Source organism: Alosa sapidissima, chromosome 11 (assembly GCF_018492685.1).
Source record: "Alosa sapidissima isolate fAloSap1 chromosome 11, fAloSap1.pri, whole genome shotgun sequence".
Classification (NCBI taxonomy): Eukaryota; Metazoa; Chordata; class Actinopteri; order Clupeiformes; family Clupeidae; genus Alosa; species Alosa sapidissima.
Genome location: NC_055967.1, coordinates 14,846,656 through 14,871,886, shown reverse-complemented (window position 1 = coordinate 14,871,886; position 25,231 = coordinate 14,846,656). Strand labels below are relative to the sequence as shown.

General features: G+C 44.4%; 3 protein-coding genes across 4 annotated transcripts in view; 2 read left to right on the top strand and 1 right to left on the bottom strand.

Annotated features, from left to right (window-relative positions):
- The window catches only part of panx2 (pannexin 2), a 35,917-nt gene that overhangs the window by 6,680 nt on the left and 4,006 nt on the right, over window positions 1-25,231 (top strand). The window contains exons 3-6 of one of the 2 annotated variants that reach the window (XM_042109019.1): window positions 736-1,850; window positions 2,839-2,977; window positions 4,025-4,231; window positions 4,571-4,909. In XM_042109019.1, the coding sequence (XP_041964953.1) occupies window positions 736-1,850; window positions 2,839-2,977; window positions 4,025-4,231; window positions 4,571-4,866 (1,757 nt within the window). In that variant the 3' untranslated portion in view covers window positions 4,867-4,909. Of the gene's footprint in view, window positions 1-735; window positions 1,851-2,838; window positions 2,978-4,024; window positions 4,232-4,570; window positions 5,360-25,231 lie in introns of those variants that run through there. The other variant, XM_042109018.1, reaches the window with a different exon arrangement.
- afg3l1 (AFG3-like AAA ATPase 1) lies at window positions 10,098-19,838 on the top strand. Its single transcript, XM_042109017.1, has 16 exons — window positions 10,098-10,363; window positions 10,808-10,895; window positions 11,065-11,189; window positions 11,313-11,462; window positions 11,575-11,649; window positions 11,811-11,935; window positions 12,399-12,669; window positions 13,125-13,262; window positions 13,482-13,635; window positions 13,823-13,930; window positions 15,272-15,397; window positions 15,510-15,620; window positions 15,854-15,969; window positions 16,242-16,442; window positions 16,937-17,131; window positions 17,432-19,838. Exons 1-16 carry the CDS (start codon window positions 10,232-10,234, stop codon window positions 17,651-17,653), a joined length of 2,337 nt encoding a protein of 778 aa, XP_041964951.1. The 5' UTR covers window positions 10,098-10,231; the 3' UTR covers window positions 17,654-19,838.
- Window positions 19,524-24,945, bottom strand: dbndd1 (dysbindin domain containing 1). The gene is made up of 5 exons (XM_042109021.1): window positions 24,803-24,945; window positions 23,175-23,246; window positions 22,877-23,023; window positions 22,482-22,619; window positions 19,524-21,903 (listed from the first exon to the last, which is right to left on the bottom strand). Exons 1-5 carry the CDS (start codon window positions 24,831-24,833, stop codon window positions 21,734-21,736), a joined length of 558 nt encoding a protein of 185 aa, XP_041964955.1. The 5' UTR covers window positions 24,834-24,945; the 3' UTR covers window positions 19,524-21,733.

Sequence of the window (25,231 nt, the reverse complement as noted above, 5' to 3'; positions counted from 1 at the left end):
AATTATGTGTACCCCCCCACCCCCCCCCCCCATCCCATGTACATCTGTGGGGGTGTAGGCTCCCATTTGGCTGTAATGAAAGTTAATGTTCTGTACAGTGCAGGCTATGCACTGACACACACATGCGGCTACACAGGGCAGTCCACGCAGACTCACACAGAGGGCACAGCATTACGCCATTTTTATTTCTCTGGGATGTAATTGTGGCACATGGAGTCCCTCTGGTCTGTCGACATAACATTCTGCTCATACAAACAAGCACACATACAAACCACACCACACCACACCACACCACACCACACATACACTCTCTCTCTCACATACACACACACACACACAAACACACTGACACACACACTCCCACCCTGACACACACACACACACACACTGCAGGCTTTCAGGGTGCTCATTAGGCCCCACTCGTCTCTGAAGCTGAGCTCAGCAGAAAAGGAATCAGCATCAGTCTCACCAGCGACCCTGAAGACACTAGCTCTGATAGGAACCCCGTCTGCAGGAGCAATGGTCAGAAGTCAGCCAGCGCTGACCACTGCGAGAACACAAGAGGAGAGGCCTGTTTGTATCTTCTCATCAGCTATGCTGACCTGTTGTAATTCCATACACACTCAATGAAAAGTCTGGGTTGGGTGATGATTTTTTGGATTGTTTGGAAGATTGTTTATTGTGTTCAGTTACAGTAGCTCCATCCTATACCCTCTCTTGTCTTATCCCCTCCAGAGGAGAGCATCTACTGCTACACTCCCCACAACTTCACGCGTGACCAGGCCCTGTACGCCCGTGGCTACTGCTGGACGGAGCTGCGTGACGCCATCCCCGGCGTGGAGCCCGCGCATTGGCCCTCGCTGTTCGAGCACAAGTTCCTGCCCTACGCGCTGCTGGCCTTTGCGGGCATCATGTACATCCCGGCGCTGGGCTGGGAGTTCATGGCCTCCACGCGCCTCACCTCCGAGCTCAACTTCCTGCTGCAGGAGATCGACAACTGCTACCACCGGGCGGCCGAGGGCCGCGCGCCCAAGATCGAGAAGCAGATCCAGTCCAAGGGGCCCGGCATCACCGAGCGCGAGCGGCGCGAGATCATCGAGAACGCAGAGAAGGAGAAGAGCCCCGAGCAGAACCTGTTCGAGAAGTACCTGGAGCGCCGCGGTCAGAGCAACTTCCTGGCCAAGCTTTACCTGGGGCGCCACCTGGCCATCATCTGCCTCAGCTCCATCCCCATCACCTACCTGAGCACCTACTACGCCTGGCAGCGGCAGAACGAGTTCACCTGCGCGCTGGGCGAGCCGCCGGACGCCAGTAGCCCGCCGGAGCACCGGCTGAGCGTCAACTGCAAACTGCCCGCTGTGCAGCTGCAGCGCATCATGGCGGCGGTGGACATCGCGCTGCTCTGCACCATGAACCTCATCATCCTGATCAACCTGCTGCACCTGTTCGTGGTGCGCAAGTCCAACTTTGTGTTCGACAAGCTGCACAAGGTGGGCATCAAGACGCGGCGGCGCTGGCAGAAGTCGCAGTTCTGTGACATCAACATCCTGGCCATGTTCTGCAACGAGAACCGCGACCACATCAAGTCGCTCAACCGGCTGGACTTCATCACCAACGAGAGTGACCTCATGTACGACAACGTGGTGCGGCAGCTGCTGGCCGCGCTGGCCCAGTCCAACCACGACTCCACGCCCACCGTCCGGGACTCGGGCATGCAGACCCTCGACCCCAACATGGACCCCTTGGGGCTGGGGGTCGGAGAGCTGGGAGTGGAGCCCTCGGTCATCAAGCGGCCCCGCAAGAAAATGAAGTGGATCCCCAGTTCCAATCCACTACCACAGCCTTTTAAAGTAGGAGTTCAAATGACCTTTATAATGTTGTAACAGCACAACACTTTGAGGTGCTTCCCAGTTGTGTATAGAAGAAGTTTTTTTTAGAGAAGTTGCTAAGTAACATAGGCAACCATTACTGTACATTGGAACAAAAATATGCCAATGACGCTGTAAAAATGTGTAATGTCCATCAGATAGGCATGGTTTCCACAGAGACAAGAAGCCTGCTTCAACTGTTCACTCTCCTCTAATTGAGACATCTCTCCTGCTGAGCACTAAGAGGCCCTGTGAAATGCTCTCCCCTGGATTAATATTTAGGGCAGTGTGTGGGAGCCAGCGATGTGTGTGTGAGTTTTACACACTGCTGAGACGCTGAGGCAGCACTTCCTGTAGGTGTACCCAGCCGAGCGGTGGGTCTCACAGCAGCTTTTGATAGTGACACACTGGCATGATGTTTTCATTTGCAGAACCCCCCATAAGCCATTGCACTGAGAGGCACCAGATTTCTAATTATTCCTTTCTTCATTATGACAAGCACAACGAATCCAATTTGATACGGCCAAGCAGTCTGTATCTCTTTCAGTGGCAACAGTGCCCCAGATAATACAGAGTTCTAGTGAGTTCAACATGCCTACACAGTTCATATAAAGGGTGGGTCATTTTAAAAGGCAATACAAACCTTTCCACTGAAAGGCCATAAGATATTTCTCTGATAAAGCATTGTATAAAGGAGAGGGGGTTGTAGCTCAGACTGGTTATAATTACTAAGTAATAATAGAGTACTTTCTCATCCATCCACACAGTCACATTTCACAGTCCTGCTATGACACATCATTACCATTGGCTACTAAATATGTCTGTGTGTGTGTGTGTGTGTGTGTGTGTGTGTGTGTGTGTCTGTGTGTGTGTGTGTGTGTGTGTGTGTGTGTGTGTGTGTGTGTGTGTGTGTGTGTATGTGTGTGTGTATCATGTATGTGTGTGTGTTTGTGTGTGTTTTGGCGTATAGGAGCCTCTGACGTTGACCCGTCTGGAGAACAGCATGAAATCGGAAAAGCCAAAGCCTGTGTGGAAGAAATCGGCGGCTGACAACTTCATTGCCCCCCTGGTGGACAACAAGAGTACACAGCACCCGCCGACCGGTAAAGGTGCGGCCTCTCCTCACTCTCCTTGTCTGACAGCAATGTCCTCTCAGCGGACTCCCAGCCACCGCAGGGCCTTTGTTATACTGAACAGGAACTTAAGTTGCTAAAAGACAAGAGGGCCAGATCGAGATAATGAAGAGCATTAGTTCTACTTAAACTACTTGTGCATGTAGGCTATGGAAGATTGGTGAAACTTTCTGGTGAAAGTTTCTCGTACTGATGCATTTAACTGCAATTTGGATTAATACCTGCTTTAACAAGGCAGAAATATTTCACCACAAAATAGACATGCGCTTTCACAGGCAGTTTTCCTACATACAGGGGAATAGATAATTAGGCGCATTTTATGCTTCTCCCATCTTTTTACACAAAACTCCCACTTTCCCCTGACCCTCCTATGAATGCATATGCATGACACGGAAAAGCACAGTTTGCCATTCTCAGCTCTCGCGACAGGCAGTTAGCGCTTTTACAACCCCAAATAAAGTTGGGACGTTGTGTAAAATGCGAATAAAAACAGAATGTAATAATCTGCAAATCTCGTAAACTTATATTTAGTTGCCTAAAGGACACAGGCAACATATCAAATGTTGAAAATGGCAAATTTATCATAATATGATAATATACACATAAATTATTATGTGTATATTATCACATTCTGTTTTTATTAGCACTTCACACAACGTCCCAAATTTTTCTGATTTGGGGTTGTACCTCAGTGCGGCCTTTTTGTTCATACCTCGCCATGTTTTTATGTGCACGTTGTGAAACAAATATGCCTGAAGTGGGCGTTAGTACATTATCTACAGTATAAATGCCAAATTGTGTGATGAAAGCCAGTCCTGTAGATGGGATGAAGTACCAGCCTGTGGCTCACAGTATCCCATCTGTCATGGTCTAAGAAAGGCACAGTGGGGACAGATCACTCAAATCGATGACAGTCTATGACAAATCTCTGGAGCCTGTGACACAGTAGTGTAGATGACTGTGTGGTTGGTTGTGTTGGGTCCCTTCTGAACGTGTCTCTCTCTCTCTCTCTCTCTCTCCCAGGTGTAACTCCACACAACTGCATCGCAGTGGACAAGAAGCACACACGCAACTTCTCCCTGGATGTCCACCCCTACATGCTGGCCATCCCTAAGCCCAAGGAGGAGCCGGCCGTCCACAACCCAGGGCCTCCGCCGGCCGCCTTACCCCTGGAAAGCACCTACATCGAGGGAACCATCAGCATGATCCACGCCTCCGCCTCCGACAGCGGTACATTCTCTCAGACTCCATCACTTGGGCAACCAGACCTTTTCTAAACCTCACACTGGGTGACATTTTGCTGGAAAGACAAAAAGACTTCTGTACGGTTTAGTGTCTCTTCGTGTGTGTCATTGTGTGTCATTGTGTTGTCCTGTTTTACTTAGTCTTTATAAATTACTGGCTGGACAATGTAGAGGAAGATTTGTTTTTATGTGCCTAGCCTACAGTCCCAAAACTCCTGACCTAAACTGTAATGACCAGGTGGACAAATGAGGTCAGGTGAGATGAGGACACACAGAGGTGCTCCACTAGTTTAATTCTTGTTCTCTGTTGTCCATCTCCCCACAGAGAAGAAGAGCCCGCCCACCACCACCATGCCCGAGTTCACCAGGGTCGGACGGCCAAACACCACCTATATGAACGGTGTTTCCACCAGCCTGGCCCCCTCCAGCCCTCCCCACCCGATGGAGCCCCTGAGCCAGCCGCAGGAGCCCGAGGTCCAGCCCGTGCCCTTCAGCAGGAAGACGTCCCATCCACTACTGGCCGCCCACCGCACATCCTTTAAGGAGGAGGACGTGGAGCAGCTGGTCCGGGACCACCTGGCAGAGCGGCCCGCTGAGCTCATCGCTGCAGGAGAGTGCTGAGCACCCCGGTGCTCACTCTTGTATCAGACACACACACACACACGTTATGCAAAGACCAAATCAAGCTCTCACCTTCTGTGTCGCACACATGCATAATACTCACTCACAGCGCACAGCACACACACACACACAAACAGAGGCACACACGCATGCACACATACAACCTCAACCTCGCACAGTGCACCAAGCATTCTTTTAATGGGAAACACGCTTTCCATGTAGAAGACAACCACAACACATGATACCTTGACGTTGCTGCAGGATGGACAGTTGAAAAGCTGTGATTATTTGCATGTGCCATGACTGGACCCTAGACACATGCGTGGACCAACCAACAAGGGAATGAACAGCAAGGCTTGACAATAAGAGAGATTTATAATGAGCAGTTTAGATCCTCTGGTCTTGATGCAATGCTTTGTAATTATACTTGTAGTAGTTGCAGAAGGATATTGATCGAAAGCAGGGAATAAACAGGACAGCATAAAAGACTTAAGCACAATTCATGGCTATTGTCATGGGACACTATTATCTGGGAAGAGCTCCACACTCACGTCCACATTAAAACATTCTGCTCCATTATGAAATTAGCTGGTAGACCGTGTAATGTCTGTATTTTGAAAAATATGCAAATATTACAAATGAGTCATTGTGGCAATAATATATATTATATTTCTTATGAATGACATAATATAAATACATACAAACTATTTTAGCATATCAGACACATACAGTACAGCAGCATGGTCTCTCACCTTGTCGATAAAATTGAATGTGAAGATTTATTCACTCAAGATGAAAGCTTTGGTAGTCCCATATGTTTTATTATTTCCCACAAACACATAGTCACTCACAGAGTGTTTTCATAATCATGTCCACAAAAGCTCATTTGAGAAAAACAAGGAGACAGTCTATCCATCAGACATATCAAAGAGAGGGAATGGAGATGTCTCCTGGGCATGATTGATTAGTTTGAGAATTGGGGAAAGTACTCTCTAATTGCCATCTATTCATTCTAGTTGGATTAAGAGACAAGTAAATGGATTTGAAATGACACTGATATGTCTTTGGTCTGTTATCTGCACTTGTCCTTCTCTCTCAGTGACCTCTGAGCGAAGTGGACATGGACAACCTCTACAGATGTGTGCCAAAGCATGCTAAAGATGGCAGAGTTTTAGCAATCCCAAACATCAGCACTTGCCCATGATGTGCTCCCCACTATACACTCCACGAGTGGCTGTATATCTCACTCACCGCACTCAATGGCAACACATAATAGCTGCACAATGTATAGTCTTTAGTTCAGATCATATCCTGCCCTCTATACATTGTGTGTCCTTAGATATCCCTTGAGTAGGCCTGAGTGGTGGTGATATCTGTCTGAAGATATCATTTGTGAGCGGAGATCTAGTTGAGATGAAGAAGACTCTGAATGCCTTGTCTGAGAGTAGAGAGGTGGGAAGTGATACCAGCAGGGTGCTGACGACACTAAGTTCTTGAAGATAAAACTGCCAGTCACCTCATCCCTTGCAGGCTATAATTCATCTCTCACAGCATCACTGTGAGAAGCTCAAGCACTTAATCACATTCTTTCGGAGGTAATGAATCAATGTACTCAACGCAGTGGAAAGATACAGAAAGTGTGGCGTCTAGTGGAATAGCAGTATTGTTTTTGATAGGGTGTTTAGGAACTAGGTTGCTTATATTTGATGAGAACAGATGATGAAAATAGTTAACTAGTTTTTTAATCTTGCTAGAAAATATTAGAGGTTGTGTGGGTGTGGATTATAATTTTTCAGTCACATCACATGTATTTTGGTGTATATTATGTGTGTTTGAGCTGATTGGGGGGCAAATTTCCTCTGCTTCAGAGATAGATAACCTAAGGGTAGGAGTGATGGACCCTGTCCTCCCAGGCCTTTGGCTACCGGGAACTGTCCTGGATCTAAAAGCATAGGCAAACACACAGTGAAAAGTGTGTTTGTCTGGTCACTTGTTGTTCACGTTTGATTCAGCTAAACAGTACAAAGACCACAAAATGACACCATTAAGTGGATTGCATCCTAATGAATTAATATAGTTGAGATAGATAGATATACTTTATTGCCACACAGCAATGTTTGTGGCGATTGTTGTATATATAAGTATAAGTATATACTCTTTTGATCCCGTGAGGGAAATTTGGTCTCTGCATTTTTCCCAATCCATGAATTAGTGAAACACACACAGCACACAGTGAACACACAGTGAGGTGAAGCACACACTAACCCGGAGCAGTGAGCTGCCTGCTATAGTGGCACTCGGGGAGCAGTGAGGGGTTAGGTGCCTTGCTCAGGGGCACTTCAGCCGTGGATGTGGGCATATAGGAGAGCAGTGCTCAACCACTTTCCCCACCCACATTTTTCCTACTGGTCGGGGATCAAACCGGCAACCCTTCGGTTACAAGCCCGAAGCCCTAACCAGTAGGCCACGGCTGCCCCCATAGTATATGCTCCAGGTGAGGCAGAAAGTTACAGAAAGATGTAGCTCAATCCAGTAAAGGAAAAAAGAAAGAAAAACAAAATAAAGCAAAAAAGTACTGTAATTTCCCAGCTATTCGCCGAGGTTTATACATTGATTTAGCTAAATTTCTTCAGCTATACTGCCCTACTCTGCTTAAATACAGTATGAAAGACGAACAAAAAAGCACTTTTTCTCCATTTGGAATTTTTGCAGATACTGCACTTTGGCTTTGCAAGGCTGTATAAGGTTGATACACAGGACAGTTAATATGGTATTGATATGGTTGTTTTAACTTGCATAAAACACTGTCCTGTGATTTACACAGGAAATTACTGTAAATAAATAAATTGTTCAGATCAATTTGTTCAGGAGTCTGATCGTGCGATCCATTTGTACATGCTGACGGCTTGTGTTGTGACAACTCGTAACTTGTGAGATGACGTAACATACTTGTCGCAAGAACTCGCCGTGAACTGGGGATCCTTTGACTTGAATGAGATCGCTTCTAGTCAGACGAGTTTAGGAGAGCGTGCCGTCGCGTCATTTTCCGTAATTTCCGTTTTTTCGGACAACCTACTACTCGTAAGACGAGCACATTGGACAAATGGATCGCACCATGAGTGGTGAAGGAAGGAAGCTATTTCTGAAGTGTGTGGTTTCAGTTCTATGTCATGAACATGCCTTTTGGTGCTAATTTTGTCATTATTTTCTTAGATTTAATGTCTTCATATTGTTTTTACTAATGTTATGTTATAAATCTTGACAAACTATCAGGAGACGAAACATTTACAAATGCAGAAGAAGTGTATTTGCACATTAACGATGAGGGAACATATTCTGTCTTATGCTTGGAAATGGAGTTTAGTCTTGGGAGTTGTTTTATATGTGTGCTTTAAAGGCCTGATTAGAATGAGTTCATAGCAGCAGAACACAGAAGACTGCTTTACAAGAATATCACGTAATTCATCTCACACACAGCATTTGCTTTGAAGTGACTCTCGCCGTGAAGCAGCATTTTCATGAAAAAAATTTAAAAAATAAAAAACAGAGTGCACCAGCAATCCACCTAATGCAGGACACAAAATTAGTGCATGCATAGGCTGGAATTTGCAGTAATTAGGCTTTATGTCTGTAAGCTACCTTAGGCTATCTGTGATAGGCTTTGTGAGATGGAGGTGTGTGACTGGAGAATATGTCTTTGTTGTGGGACACAATGACACATGTTATGTGTTTAGTTGAGATGGGACTATACATTGAGGTTACACCATTGTAGCAGTGCAAAAATCCTGATTTTACAAAGATGGCTGGAAATTTAGACAGAAATAAACATTTTCATTAAATAAAAAAGTTGTCTTTTTATTTTGGGTTATGTAGTAATTTAATGGCTCGTCCATGCCTAGATTTCACAATGGGGGTCAAATATAGCACCACACTGAAGACAAAGTAGAATCATTTCAATGTAGTCGTTAAGATTTTAATGTGGAACATGTTTATTTTCAATGTTTATCTTCAATGGGTTTCATCATTTATTTTTAGCATTGTCATTACAACATGTCCTTACATCTTTGCAAATACTGCAGATATATCACAGTTTGTTACCATATACATCTAATTGTAATCCAGTCCAATTGGCTAGTGATAGTGATCATAGGCAAGCACCCTGGTGAACACTAGGTGAACACTCATTTCTGTTGTCTTTGAAACTAGATTTGTTTTGCTTTGTAAAATACTTTTATGTTCAGAGTTGTGGTAAGGACTCAAAAGTGAGGACCAGGTGCATTTTGATTTTAAAAATCATATAAATGAAGAGTAATGAAAACAATATTAGAATATGTCTAGAGTAATTTGTCTGTGAAACAATTTCATTTGAAATAATGTAATTTTGCAATAAATCCAAATATCATTTAATCCAAGCTGTATAAAAACACAGTGTGTATATTTTTTAAGCATTATATGACACATTTTAAAATAAATCCAAATTTCAGTGCTGGGACTTGGTTGCAGAATTATGCCCGTAGTTGCAGAAACATAATAATGTCAGATGAGAAAAGATCCTCCTTTAAACCTGTTGCAATCAGGTGTCAATACCAACAGTTGTTTCACCAGCAGAGGGAACCATTCGCTTTAATAAGAATGAAGGTCATCCCACAGCCAACTGTTATATGATGCTGAATAGGATGTGGTGCTTAGATTAATACATACATACGTACATACTTAGGACTACTTACTTACTTATTTATTTAAACCAAATAGTCTATTGACTGAAAAGTATTCATCTAGCCTACACATGTCATTTGACAGCATCCTTTAACTGGACTGTTTTCCACCCCAACTATAATTATTATAACGAATTAGGTTTTAGGGTCAACAATTTCAATGTTTGTGATATTATAAGATCTTTGGTTCAACCAGGTTCAACCTACAAGATGTTTCATCATAAGTTTTATAAGCCTTATTTTAGGCTTATTTCTTAACCAATCACGTTGCTGGCCATGCTGACACATGTGAAGGACCAATGGTAGACCATTCAGCGCCCAATGATAATACATCGTAAAAGTACTCCATTCCACAAATGTCCTTATTTAGAAATGAAATTAAATATGCTCACTGCTTTTGACAATTACTTCTGTAAACATTTTATAAGAGTATTATTTAAAGATATTTTTAAATGTTGTATACAATTAAAGACATTAGGCTTATCAGTGGTCACCTAAAAGGTGTTTGGTCCTCATGGTTGACATCTTGGTAGTTGGTCACTGTTATTCAAGCTACTCGGAATGTACGATTCACACTGAGGTGAAGAGGAGCGGGCTAAAGATTAAGTTTGGGACTCGATCGGAGGGTGCGGGCTAGCAGCGACAGAAATATGGCTCTCATGATGGGGCTTCTGTCGGCGGCTGCCTCGCCTGTACGGTTTAGTATAAGGTCGTTGGGACGCTACTCCATGGTCACAACTCGGTGTCTGACAGCTCGAGGGTATAGTGTCACTAAAGTCAACGTAAGAGAGCCCAGATTACCTAACCAGTTGACATTCATTTCACATAACTGACCGTTTTGAGTTAGCAGCTAATTCATATTATGACAAAAGGAAAACGTCAGTCCTGTTAACAAATTCGATAGATAGTCTTATGTGGACTAATGTTAGCTGGCAAGTTAGCAAGTGTATTGTCTGTGGATTGTTTACGTTAGCAAATTAGCTATCATAGCTAGCTAACGTTAAAACTTGTTAATTTGCTAAGTGTAGATAACTCTGTCAAAGGTATATCAAAAAGGATTTTAGCTAACGCTACAGCAGTTCTTGTGGTTTCCCTGTGTCCTTACGAATACTAGGTCTTGTTAAGTTACCAGATGTGTCATGATGACTAAGCTTCTCTAAAGTTTGGTTTACCTGGTGAGCTGCAGTTGTACTATTTTGTAACATCTCTTTTATTCCTTTGTGCAGAGAATCGCATCGAATTACTCCAGACCCTTAGCATACTATGCTAATATCCACCTGAACCACCGACTCCAATACTCTGAGTCTCCTAAAAGTAAGCAATTAGCCTACTACTTGGTGTCTAGACAGCGTTGTGAAGGGGGCAGTTGGTTGATGAGGTGAATTGTTGTACTGTCCCCCATATTCCCCCTGTATTTGTGTGCCCAATTGTGCTGTTTACCGATGTTTTCTTTGCAAAAGTCATACATTTTCCTTGACCATAGGTGAAAATCCGAAAGAGTCAGAGCCTTCCAGCAGTGGTGGAGGTCGCTCAGGAGATGGAGGCGGTAGTGGAGGTGGAGGTGGGAGAAGAGGAGGGAAGAAAGACTGGTGGAGCCGAATCCAAAAGGTTGTCATTTCTCTCTTTCCTATTTTCCATTAGTCCTGTGCAGATGTGTCTAAAAGCAGACGCCTTTGGCACTGCATGTCATGTGTCATTCATTCACTTTCTTCATTGTCATTGTTTCTTAAGGGAGATTTCCCATGGGATGAGAAGGACTTCCAGTACATAGCACTTGGTGCAGCTGGAGTCTCTGCCACCATGCTCTATTTATATTTTAGAGACAGAGGGAAGGAGATCACCTGGAAAGATTTTGTCCATCGGTATCTGGACAGAGGATTGGTGAGTGTGTGTCTTAATTGGCACAGGTGTATAGATGCCTGTGGGTTTGATAGCAAAACTGTAAAGAGAAGCTGTGAATTAAGTTTTTGAGATGTCCTATTTTTTGTTTTAGGTGGACCGTTTGGAGGTGGTCAACAAGCAGTATGTGCGAGTTATCTTAGTTCCCAGAGCAGACGCTGGAGATGGGGTAAGTGTCTGATCAGAAGACTGACAATATGTTGTTGTTGTATATATTGTAGTGAGTTGCCACTGAAAATTCTACAGTTCTACATTGCATCTATTAACCAAGTGTGTGTGTGTGTGTGTGTGTGTGTGTGTGTGTGTGTGTGTGTGTGTGTGTGTGGACAGAGTTACGTATGGTTCAACATTGGCAGTGTGGACACATTTGAAAGGAACCTTGAGACGGCTCAGCAGGAGCTTGGACTGGAGCCTTCCCGCAGGGTAGCGGTGGTCTACAGCTCTGAGAGTGATGGGTGAGTAGTGTCTTAATGCGGCCTTATTTTGTATTCTGCCTGACTGCACAATCAATTACACCTGATTCACTGACTGCCAACCTTCTGCACAGTGTCCTATGTGTCATTACATAAAATGGATTGCATTTGTTAACTGGACTGACGTTTTCCTTTTTGTCATATAATACATGAATTAACTCAAAACGGTCAGTTATGTGAAATGAAGTTAGGTAATCTGGGCTCTCTTACGTTGACCGTAGTGACACTATACCCTCGAGCTGTCAGAGTTGTGACCATGGAGTAGCGTTCCAACGACCTTATACTAAACCGTACAGAAAGGGTTCATTTAGAACTTTTTTATTGTAAGCCTGGGTTTGGCAGGAATGGCAATTGACTAAGCTATTTATGTAACTCTTGTAGAGCTTTGTTGCTGTGGCTTTAGTACATGAAACACCATGTGTAATTTGTTCTTTTTTTTTTATAGGTCCTTTCTCATGAGCATCATTCCTACGTTGCTTTTGATTGGCTTCCTGCTCTTCACTCTTCGACGGGGTCCAATGGCAGGAGGAGGAGGCGGTGGAAGGGGTGGGCTGTTCAGCATGAGCCAATCCAATGCCAAAATGATGAAGGACAATATTGAAGTAAAGTTCAAGGATGTGGCAGGCTGTGAAGAGGCCAAGTTGGAGATCCTTGAGTTTGTGAACTTCCTGAAAAACCCTCAGCAATACAAGGATCTAGGGGCCAAAATCCCAAAGGTACACCACAATGTGCCAGTGGAAGCTTATACAGTTGCTGATCTGGCTGCTGATTTACATAATCATAAGAGCGTACCATGTACCCTTGATGAAGCAGTCTTATGTGCTGGTGGTTAGTGAGGTTCCCCCTTCACTGTGAAGCACTTTGGGTGCCTTGAAAAGTGCTACATAAATGCAATGTGTTGTTGTTGTGTAATCAAGGCTACTTGAAAATCTTTGGATAAACACATCAGGTCAGGGTAGGTGAGGTTGCTTACAGTTTAAATGGTCAGGAAAAAGAATGGAAACTGCACTGGCAACTGCACTGGATGAATTATATGAATTGAATGCAATTCAATGAGTATGGATTTGCTCTTCCTCCTCTCACCTTTTCCTATACATTCAGTAGCCCTTTAACTATTTTGATGTGATCCGAATAGAGCTTAACTGAATTGTAACTGGCTCTGCTGTCTTAGGGTGCAGTGCTGTCTGGCCCGCCCGGCACTGGGAAGACTCTGCTGGCCAAAGCCACGGCAGGGGAGGCCAACGTCCCCTTCATCACAGTCAACGGCTCGGAGTTCCTGGAGATGTTTGTGGGTGTTGGGCCAGCCAGGGTGAGTGTCACATGCAGTTGATTCAGCCTGTTGAAAATGCTAATACTTAAAATGTGTCCTCACAAATGTTCTGTTATGGGGATTCTAGTTCTATCTCTTACTTCAACATACAGTACAGTCTCATAGTGTTCTACTAGGGGTACGAGTAAGCAGGTGTGATTTGGTTGAGGTTGATGGATGTTTTTGTAAGCTGTTGTTTTGGAACATGTGCTTTGATAGGTGAGGGACATGTTTGCCATGGCTCGGAAGAACGCCCCCTGCATCCTCTTCATTGATGAGATTGATGCGGTCGGCAGGAAGAGAGGTGGTGGGAACTTTGGTGGGCAGAGTGAGCAGGAGAACACCCTCAACCAGCTGCTAGTGGAGATGGATGGTATGTATGTATGGTGCTCAGTGATCATTTTATTGGCAGGGCCGGAAGTAAGACTTCGAGAGGGAGTCTCTCAGTGGCTGTTTACTCCATCTCTAACACAAGCACAAAGCAGAGATCCTGAAGTGTTTTTTTTTTCTCTCTCTCTCTCTCTCTCTCTCTCTCTCTCTCCATCTGCCCGCCTCCTCAGGTTTCAACACCAGCACCAACGTGGTGGTCCTCGCGGGGACCAACAGACCAGACATCCTGGACCCTGCACTGATGAGGCCTGGCAGATTTGACAGGCAGATTTATATTGGTATGGACCTGCATATCTGTTTGAGCTGTTGCCTGTAAGCCCACACCTCTGACTTCCATACAATTTCTATGCATTGACGTGTATGTGTTATATGGAATGCTGCTGTTGTTGACATGATGAAAGGTTGGGAAAATGCCACAGACTCCTGCCAAGATGAGCAGGTCTTATGTAGCCATCTGTCCCTAAGTGAAAATGACTACTAGTCTCCAGATTACAGTTTTTCCTCGATTGTTTGCACATATTTTCTGGAAGCATGCCTCATAATCTCACACACATAAAAAAAAACACTCCTGCAAAATGAAACTTTAGTTTCAAAACAATGTTATTTCTTCTCAAAATTGTATTTTGTTTTCATATGAATAGACATTAATAAGAACCAGTTAAACACTAATGTGCTCAATGTAAAACACTATGATGAATGGAAAACACTTCTTCTCCATTCATCATAATTACTTTTTTTGTTCAGTGTTACACTTACTACAGACAATACATACATAAGTGTGCTGTTAAATATTTGAGAATATTGTTTTTATATTCAGAACACACAAATACACTGTAAAAAATATATTTTATTTTTTACCACAAAAACAGTGTACACAGTGTACATCCCAACCAACATAAAGTTGCACACACAGTGGTCTACATACAAAGCAACAGAAGATTTTACTGTAAAAATAATAAAAAAACTATGCTGCATTCTCTCTTCTGTTTCAGTCTGGCCACAGCACCTCATGAAAATTGTGCCAAATGGAGAGAATTGTGTGTAGTGTTGTGAAAATAGTGTGTTTTACAACTGCAATTTGAGTGTAAAGCAGGAATTTTGCTTGTAGTTTAGCAGAATTGGTTCAGGGGGTTGGTGCATGAGTTACATGTTGTGGTCATTGGTCAAGTACCAGTTTTTGTGTGTGAACAGTTGAGAAAAACTGTAATCAAGATGGTTGATAACTTGCTCCAGTCCTCATAAGGATTTACTACTATTTTAAGGCGTCTGAGAAAGATGACAGTATGTAGCAATCAGTAGCCTAGTTTGTATAGGTTAAGTATAAGTATATATACTCTTTTGATCCCGTGAGGGAAATTTATATATATATATATATATATATATATATATATATATATATATATATATATATATATATATATATGAGGAGGCGGGCAGATGGAGAGAGAGAGAGAGAGAGAGAGAGAGAGAGAAAAAACACTTCAGGATCTCTGCTTTGTGCTTGTGTTAGAGATGGAGTAAACAGCCACTGAGAGACTGAGAGATATATATATATATATATTTATTTATAATGATTGAACCAAAATATTCTTGGCGCTCACAACATGCCTGCCCCTCAGGTCCACCTGACATCAAGGGCCGGGCGTCCATCTTCAAGGTTCACCTGAGGCCTCTGAAACTAGACCCCAGCATGGACAAGGATGCGCTGGCTCGGAGGATGGCAGCATCCACTCCCGGATTTACAGGTCAGCTGACAAATATCCCTCATGAGACGGGGAAATGTAAGATAATATCCGCTGTGACTTTGTGGGAAGTGCTCCCTCTAACAGTAGTCTGACTTCCTGTGATTTCTATCAGGAGCTGATATCGCCAACGTTTGTAATGAAGCTGCTTTAATCGCTGCCCGGTATCTGAATGAGTCTGTCAATGCAAAGCACTTTGAGCAGGCTATCGACAGGGTGATAGGAGGTGAGTTGTTTTTGTTATTGACATTTTGCACTCCCTTACACAGACTAAATTGGATGGTTTAGTATTGCTTTCAACAGTAAAGTGATCACAATAACTGTTATCACTAATGTATTGCAATAATACACATGATAATCTTCCCATCAGTTCCATATCAGTTACCCTCTGCTGCAAGAGAGACAAATGTTGTCATGCCTCAATTTCCTCATTGGCTGTTTAAACCCCTGTCTGACTAGGTCTGGAGAAGAAAACTCAGGTCTTGCAGCCCACAGAGAAGAAGACCGTGGCGTACCACGAGGCCGGCCATGCCATAGTGGGCTGGTTCCTGGAACATGCTGACCCCTTGCTGAAGGTGCTGCATATCGCTTCAGACAGACCAATCACTTTTGGCTGTCAGTGCAGACAGACACTTCTCTTTCCTATGTATCGGCTATAAATGCTTCTATAAGTAAACAAATATGTTAATAAGACATGGATATTACAATTAACTAAAGGAAGATGTTAATTGAAGTATTCATGAAAAAATGAATACATTGTTGTTTTCATGACTGTCTAGTATTGGTTACTTGGCTATATTGTTCCTCAAACATGCGCCACTCATGACTGTCCTCCTCATCACCACAGGTGTCCATCATTCCCAGGGGAAAGGGTTTGGGTTACGCACAGTACCTGCCCAAGGAGCAGTACCTGTACACGCGCGAGCAGCTGTTCGACAGGATGTGCATGATGCTGGGAGGGCGCGTGGCGGAGCAGGTGTTCTTTGGACGCATCACCACGGGAGCTCAAGACGACCTAAAGAAGGTCACGCAGTCCGCCTACGCTCAGGTATGGAAACACAATTTCACAGTAGCAGATTGCATCTCTCCAGCCCTTGTTTATTTGGGAATTATTAGCTTAAGGATACAGACGCATCAGCATTTACTTGTACATTCAAATGAACTCCCTTCAGTTATTACTTCTGGGAGAGTCACATGTTAGAGACAGAACTGCTAGAGTAGTGCCACAGATGAGGTCATTACTTGTAGTTTAATTGGCTTATGTCGTTAAACACTTGCTCAATTTCACTGCAGCATGAGCCTTAAGTGCATGTACTCTCATAGATTTCTCAAGAGCATGTTTTGGTGTACTTTTGAGCCCTGACGGGCCTTAGAAACTAGTTTCTGATTCTGGAAGATCAAGATGTTTGTCCTGTTTAACTGAACTTAAGCATAAATAACCCTTGATATAGGTCTGTATTCCCCTTTCTGTAGTCTGTATTTATCTTTCCAGTGCCCATTCGACTTGCTTTTCAGCCTCTCATGTCTCTTTCTCTCTCTCAGATAGTGCAGTTTGGCATGAGTGACAAGGTGGGCCAGGTGTCGTTTGACCTGCCTCGGCAGGGGGAGATGGTCATGGAGAAGCCGTACAGCGAGGCCACGGCGGAGCTCATCGACCAGGAGGTGCGCGAGCTGGTGGACCGGGCCTACCAGCGCACCATGGAGCTCGTCCTGGACAAGAAGGACCTGGTGGAGATGGTATGAGAGTCTGCACACACAGACACACCAACACCAAGCACACACCTGCAGACTGACGAATGTTGAATTCATAGTAGTGTCCACTGTGCAGACTGATGTTAATGTTTGTGTGCACTAAACAGGCCACCCTATATCAAAACTAGATTCACTTAATGGATGCAGAGCATATCTATTAACTTAAAAATGTCACACTTGAGTTCAACTTTGGTGCTGATGTGAATAGTTAGGGTAATACATATTTACTGTCTGCTACTACTGGTCACCTAAAGCAGTGGTCTATCGCTGTGTGTTTTGGAAAAGGTGGGGAAGAGGCTGTTGGAGAAGGAGGTCCTGGATAAGGCCGACATGCTGGAGCTGCTGGGTGCGCGGCCGTTCGAGGAGCGCTCCACCTACGAGGAGTTTGTGGAGGGCACGGGCAGCTTCGAAGAGGACACCAGCCTGCCCGAGGGCCTGAAGGACTGGAACAAGGAGCGCAGCGACGTCGCTGAGGAGGAGCCCAGCAAGGAGAAGCAAGTGGCCTAACGGCCAGGAGCCACCATCCCCCAGCGGCCTGCCTGCCTCCGGGGGTACTCTGGGCTGCTCAGCTGAACAATGCAGGGCTTTGGATGGCCAAATCTTTGCCCCTTTGTGTATTTAAATGCAAATGTAGTTTTGATTTTACAGGTTTCAAAGCAAAAGACATCTTCCGAGGCCTTAACAGCAGTGATTTGGTGCTCTGTGTGATGCTGTAGGCAATTTGGTACCTGTGTGTTGTTTTCCCAGTTTTAGCCGATGGTACAGGCTAATGTACAGAATTGAGAGGGTGATGGCACTGTAAAGTAAGACACGTAGATTCAATTGACAGTTAAGACAACTATATAGATAAGTACCTTATTTATTAATATGTGAGTGTGGTATACCAAACCAATTTTGTATAAACCGCTGCTTATAAAACTATGAAGCGAAACTTTTATCCACACAGTCCATGGAGGCAAAAGTCTTTAGAAGTCTTTCAGTGGTAGACACACCAACACCTCTACTGTAATTGGATTCAAATGTGTAAATTCAATTCTGGAGGAATCCTCTGGGCATGATCCTAACTAGCGCGGTTGCCTTCCTCGGCTTGGCAAAAACAGTGTTACGAGGGCGAGCTACTGTATCTCGTACTTCAAAGCCTGGTTGGGAGGTACAGCAACTACCTCCAGTGCCTGGGGTGGAGGTGAGACACAAGGAGTTCAACATGTCCATCTTTCAACTCTGCCCTCCCCTCTTTTCACCTCTTCTTTTAACTTGCTTTTGTGATGATGTTAATGGGAACATTCCCTCTTTCTAGTGTCAGCACATTTTGTTGGAATAAGCAGAGAAACCAGGTTGGCGGTAATGGATTCCTCCCTCCCCCTCACTCCTTCAGTCCTTCCCCTCCCTTCCTCCCTCTCTCTCTCTCTCTCTCTCTCTCTCTCTCTCTCTCTCTCTCTCTCTCTCTCTCTCTCTCTCTCTCTCTCTCTCTCTCTCCCTTTCCGTTTCTCTCTCACTGAGGAGGCGGAGGGATCCCGGCCCAGCACACAAGTAGGCCACAAACTGGCACCGTCATCCATCACCGCCCTCACCCCACGAGCCCTGGTGCTCCTCGACCAGCCACCAAACACCCCCCCCCCCCCCCAACCCCCCCCCTCTACGTTTCAGGGGCGCTGTTCAAGCTTAGCGCCTGACAGCAAGAGTCATGCTCAAAATAGCCCAAACGTTGTACTCTCAACACAGCAGCAGCAAGTAGGTTTTCAGATGGTGGTAGCATTTCCACATTTCCCTTATAAACAGTGTCAGCAGAAAAGTGTTCAGGGGGCTGCCTGGCTAACGTGTGCCTGGAAGTGATTTGTCTGCAGCTAGCTTCAGTGCCTCCACACACAGACTAGTGCTAACTCTGTCTCCTCATGCACACTTTATGAGAGCATACCTCACCGGCAGATATTGAGGTGGATATTTACAGATGGATTGTTACTTTGAAGTGAGAATGACTGAGTATATCAGGATGGCAGTACCTTACCAGTGGCTGTTGAAAGCAGTGCATATTCCCGGTGTGCTGCATTGGATGTTCTCCCCACAAGGTCTTTTTCAATTCCACTGGAATGGCTTGGGCGAAATGTCGGCAAATTTGGCAGCTCGCTCACTCTCATTTTAAAAAGTCTAGGATGTTGTTTTTGTTGACCAAAAATGAAGCTATTTTATATCACGAAATCAATGTAACTCTGGAGGTATATGATTAAAGAAGGTGTTTCTCCACATCCCCATGCATTCTACACATCATATTTGTCCCCAGTAGCCTTGTTTCAGTGTCCACATTATTTAGGTCAGAAAATGAAATTGCCTTGTCAATGATATGTTTAGAATTATCTGTTGTAGACTTGGCTGCATTTTCTTTAATATTTGACACATCTGCATACTTCACTTCTATCTCTGATTGTGGAAATCATTTGTAGTATCACCACTGAAGATGCCTAATAACTTCACATTCAATGAACATTTGTAAATATGTTTGCATAGATGGTTTAATGTGTACATTTGCTTTATACAAGGAAATGCTGAAAAACCTCCCTGTAAGTCAAATTTCCTCATCATAGGAGCACAAACAAGATGGTCCGCCTGGCGGCTTAAGCAAACAAATGGTGTTGATGTATACAAAACACATACCAGTATTTGGTGAACAAATAAACATTTCAAAGTACCATTCAAATGAGTTTATGTGTATATAGATATTTCCACCTCATTATAACTGGATATTATAGACAGATAGTTATCTAGTAAAATGCAACTCTTTCCATCTCTCTCTTTTATTCTCCCAGCTGTATTGTGGTTGAGGACAGGTGTGAACCCCTGTGCTCTTGCATTCAGACACATTCCTCATAGACCCTGCATGAAGGATACAGCCTAGTCCTTCTCCCCTCAAATCTCCTTACTGAGCTCTTCGGCATTTTACAGTTAGTATACTGTGCTCCACATGTGACGTGCATCTACTGTAGGATACCCGTCAGAGGAACTTTCACTCGTGACACAAAAAGCATACTAATCACATGACTCCTGATTGGAGGAGGGTGGGATGGCTCTTAGGCATGATGCCTTAGCTCTTGTGACATCACATTGCATTCTTAATGTTGTGTATCAGTATGTATCACTTTCGAAAGAGCTCTGTAATGGAGAGGACTAACTTGCTTTTCATTAGCAGCCAAAGGAGCGAAAGAAAGAGAACAAGATTGCTTTTCAGCCCTACTTGTTAAAATGCAGCTAGGTAGCAGAGGTGGAATAAGCCACTGGCATGAACGGGGGCAAAAGCAGAAAAGGCCTTTTCACATACATGTCCTTTGATTTCTTGACACATACATGTCCTTTGATTTGAGTCTTTGAGTCATATTAAGTCCTGTGTTAGTCCCCAGCCTGTCTTCCTCTTCTCACTTGCCTGGAAGAGTCTCTGAGACATTTGTATGCATGCTGTTCCAGTGCTCCCAAGGATGCCCCTGTGACATCAATATCCCTGGCAGATCTCGACAAACTGTATAATCGCCGCTGTTTTACTCTAATTATCCTTTTACCCTGTACAATTTATGATATGTTTTGCATACATAAGCAACAAAAACAAAAACACTGACCACGTTACTAGGGACCGGACCATTTCACACAAAACTGAGGGGGTGAACCCTCTCACGGAGATATGGTCTGAATAAGCTACACACTTATCATTTGGCAATCCTTTATATACTTTAAGAACATGAACGTGAATTTCCTTTAGACGTCAACGACCTATATTTTAACATTTTCTTACAGGACTTGGTAGTGTTTCCATGACCAGAGGCCATGATTGTGGTCCACCAGTACAGCCAAGCGGGCAGGATTTCTGTCATGGTAAGGTAGTAGTATTCTATGTACCTCACTTTTAATAAGGTGCTTGTGTGGCCCATAGTCCAGTAGGGCATTGCGCTGCACTGAAGCCCCTGCACTAATGAAGTGACAGCGCTGAGGCCATGTCCAATTGCAGGGCCATGGGCACGTCATGATGTTGCCAAGACTTATGCTGGCCATACTGCCCTCACCCACAAAGGCAGAGATGGTTTTACAAGGCTCTGTTGCTGATTGGCCCACCACCTCTATGGGTTTAAACCGGACTGGTCTGCTAAAGGATGAGATTGTTAGTATGCTGCTTGATGTGTCAGCAATCTGCAGACCACAGTTAATATGTTGGGATCCATGCGGGACATGGCCTTAGCGACTGTTTAAATGTGAAACTTGCTTACAATCACTGGATGAAGAAAAACCCATTCTGGACTCAATCCTTTCTCTCCTCTTTCTCTATCTCCTACATTCCTCTACTTCTCCTGCCATTCCCTCTATACTTCTAACTTCCTCTTCGCTATCTAGCACTCTCTCTTTCATACTATGTCTCTCTTTTTCTCTCTCCCTCTCACATATACTCTGTCTCTCTCTCTCCTTCTGGTTCTCTCTCTTTCTCTCTCTCTCTCTCTCTCAGTCCCAGACAGGGCTCTGGGGGTGTGGAAGCTCCCTGTGTGCGCCCCTTGGTGAGTGGGCGGCGGGCGGCCGCGCTCCTGCAGCGGACGGGTTCCCGCGGCCGTCGACTTATCAGGGCTGCTGAGACAGAGATCGCTCCATCTTCAGAAGAGGTTCGGTGTTGTCCGAGTCGCTGTGGTGCTTCCTGTCTTTGGGCTGCTCTGCCCGGCCCCCACGTGTCCAGGACGGAGAGCGTACGTAGCCCGCATGGGGGAAGCGAACCAGCGGGGGATGCTGTGGATCTGACAGATAATGTTTTGTAAGTCTACTGTACTCAGGTCAGCAATGTTGTAAATAACTACAATGAAAACGTATTGTATATTTGTTTTGTTGGTCTATTCAGCTGATTCATACCGTGATGTAATGACCTCACACCTGTCAAATGGCATTCACTGGAGATCTGTTCTATTTAGGGGGGTGCTGATTAGTGCTGGCGTGGATGAGAGGGAACTAGGCTGAGCCCAGAGAGCCAATGTCGTACAGCGCAGGGTGACTGGGGCCTCTGACTGTGTTGTGACATGAAATATTGAGCAGGTACATTTCTCTGCACTCATGCTCTCTGCTCTATCAAATAATCATGGACTTGACGGCAGAGGCCGGCTAAGCCAGATGAGAGCAGAAGGAGGAAGCCGCCATTTTTGACCGCCTTCACGCTTGTTTGTCGGCCTATTTTAAACTACTCACTGAGTCTCAGAAGTGATGGTGGTTTTAAATGCATTGCTTAATAATCACTTGGAAAATGTAAAAAACATGTAAACATGTATAATGTTAAGTTTCAGTATGTTTGAACTGTGATTAGTGTCTGTAGCTTGAGACTCACTTGCTGGAGATTCGTTATGGTTCTCTTCGTCTGAATCAGCAAAGACCTCCCCCAGCTCCTGGTCAGACATGTCTGTGAGCTCCGTCAGGTCCAGCAGGTCAAAGTGCACCTCAAGAGATGATACACTGCTGAGAGGTTCTGTTGGTGCATAGGGGAGGCACATTGAGACAAGACAAACACTATTCTTAAAGAGCTAATGCTGCTATGAACCCATTTCCATGCCACTTAGTTAGTTGCTGTCTAACTTGTTTTGTCTTCTAAAAGAAAAACAAAGCTACCACAGAGCTCCAGGAGTTTGGTTATGGCCAACTTATAGCCAAGATACCAACTCAAGGAGTCACACATGGTGGTGCTGAATTCAGTACAGCTGGTAGAGATCTTAAACCCTTACTCACGTCTCCTCTCACTGGACAACAGGTGACCTGTGTGGTGCCCTGGAGTGCTGGCCTGCTCCTCTGTTGCACAGTGGGAGTGGGATACATCTGTTGTGAGGCTAGCTGAGCTGGAGGACTTCAGAAGGTTCTGGAAGCCTCTGACAGGCTCTGTGTGATGAATGGTCAGGGAAGAGTTTGTCACCTCATAGTTTGGTCTCAAATGGCTATACCAATACAGAATGGTAAAGTACCCAGGAGCAACAGAGTGAAAATGAAGCCTCATTGTCCCATTAACAACCCAGTTGTGGTTCCTACAAACCTCCCAGGGGCTTTCCACCTACATCTGGGCTTCTTCCGTACAACTTCGGGGAATTCTGCCATTTTTCTGACTCTTAAAAGGAAAGCACAACCCTCAATTAATTTCTCAACATAGACTTACAAAAACAGAAGTAGGCCTATACTGCTTTGGTTTAAATTGGACTGTAAATTGTGAAAATTGTTAAATAAGAAAATACATGCAACAAATACATAAAAGCAAATTTTATATTTTTGGTCAGTATAAATTTGAATTGTGTTTAAATGCACGTACATGTAAAGTATAGCAGTGACAAAAAGTGAAATGACAACATCTCATTACGGTGCTGTTTTCATCTGATTTGGGTATGTATTTAAGCTTATTCAAGTAAGTCTTTCGGGTCTAGTGTAAGCTTTCAGAATCCTGTTTTGTGTATTCTCGAAAGTCTCAAGAGCTTTTAGTGTCCTATTTCACTGTATCAGCTGCTTTTGATATATTCTACATCTTACATTTCACATAAATACTCAAATAAAAAGCTATCAATAGCCTTTTTTTATCACAACTTGCATACAACAGATCACAGAGCCTGCAACTGTCAAAATACATCATGATGTCATCCCATACTATGGCATCATCGAATACAATCCCATCTTTTGAATTGCAATATTTTACGTCACACTTGCTTAGGACGTTCAGCATCAAGTTGGACCCGAGTCAATGGTATGCTGTCATAGAGCAAACATGACAGGCTAAGGTTTTGCTGAGTAATAGAACCTGCTGCTCACTACCGACTCTTGAAACATCAAACAAAACATTAAAAACGCTTGCTGCAGCACATGATTTTCAGAACACATCACACATATGTGGCCATTATCAGAAAGTGGGGAAAATTTGTGACCACACACCTCCCCTCAAAAAATCATGAGAAAGATGAATCTTATTATAAAATGTGTGGCATCCTGTAGTTTTTAACCCAGTAGCCTATAGTCTAGTATCCCGATTCCTGCCTTTTTTCTGCAGTGTGCCGGTTGTCCTGCAGTAGTAGGCTACTAATGAAGGCACATTACTCATCCCTTTCTGCTAGTCCATCATACAGGGCACATCAGGGAGAGAAGTAGTGGGCAACAGTATCGGAAGTACAATCTTTCGACTCTGCACGTAAACTAAACCTGATCTCTTTGATCAATCCGCCAAGATCAAACCACAATGCTGTCTCTCACTCACATATGACAGAGATGCTCTTCTAAATCCTCCTCAGCTAATGTGCCCACATACAAATCCTCACAAATGAACAGAAGGGAAAAATGCCTTTTGCTCAAGCAGCAGTGCATGCCTTCACATGTGTGTGCACGCGTACACACAATCACAAAGACATACATACACACTTACACACTCACACACACGCACACACACACACATACAAACACACACACATACACACACAATGCACATGCATCTGAACTCAGCGGCATTCACAAAGCAGTCTGCACTTGTCACTGGCTGTCTGCTGGTGCATTGCTGCTCATTCTCTACAGGCAGTCCTCTTGCTTGAAGCACAAGCAGGGCACCTCTTTGTACGAGACAAAGAAGGGCTGTAAACTGCTTTTGTTCGTCCCGCAGTGTGAGCCTCCGTAACGCCTGTCTGTCCTTACCGGTGGTGCTGGTCTCTCCCTGAGCCTCCATCCAGCCGCCGCGACCTGGCTACACTCCGCCGTCTGAGCCAGCAGCCTGGGAGGGAGGGGAGGGCGAGAGGCGTAGTCTTGCTCGTCTCCCTCTCCTTCTTTCACACACTCAGACATGCACCCTCTCTCTCTCTCTCTCTTTCTCTCTCTCTCCCTCCCTCCCTCCCTCCCATTCTGCCTTCTCCCTCTCCCTCCTCAAGCTACATCACCTTCTGCCTCTTTCTTCTACTCCCCCTGGAATTAGACACATTCCACAGTAACTGCCAAAACATCTAAAGCACCATGAAAATGAGCAAGCCAAATCTCCATCTATCTATTATATTGAAAAAGAAGACAAAAAAGATCAAAAGGATCTTCCCTCCTCCCCACTCTTCTTTTTTTCGCTTGTCGTTTCTCTTC

What these genes read in the sequence shown, in the direction of transcription:
- dbndd1 (XM_042109021.1), bottom strand. Translation starts at nt 24,833, where the DNA reads ATGGAGGCTCAGGGAGAGACCAGCACCACCG. An exon ending in GTTGTCCAGTGAGAGGAGAC is followed by an intron (nt 22,620 to 22,876) that starts GTGAGTAAGGGT and finishes ATGCACCAACAG; the next exon opens with AACCTCTCAGCAGTGTATCA. An exon ending in CCATAACGAATCTCCAGCAA is followed by an intron (nt 21,904 to 22,481) that starts GTGAGTCTCAAG and finishes ATTATCTGTCAG; the next exon opens with ATCCACAGCATCCCCCGCTG.
- afg3l1 (XM_042109017.1), top strand. Translation starts at nt 10,232, where the DNA reads ATGGCTCTCATGATGGGGCTTCTGTCGGCGGCTGCCTCGCCTGTACGG. An exon ending in TACAGCTCTGAGAGTGATGG is followed by an intron (nt 11,936 to 12,398) that starts GTGAGTAGTGTC and finishes TTTTTTTTATAG; the next exon opens with GTCCTTTCTCATGAGCATCA. An exon ending in TGACAGGCAGATTTATATTG is followed by an intron (nt 13,931 to 15,271) that starts GTATGGACCTGC and finishes CCTGCCCCTCAG; the next exon opens with GTCCACCTGACATCAAGGGC.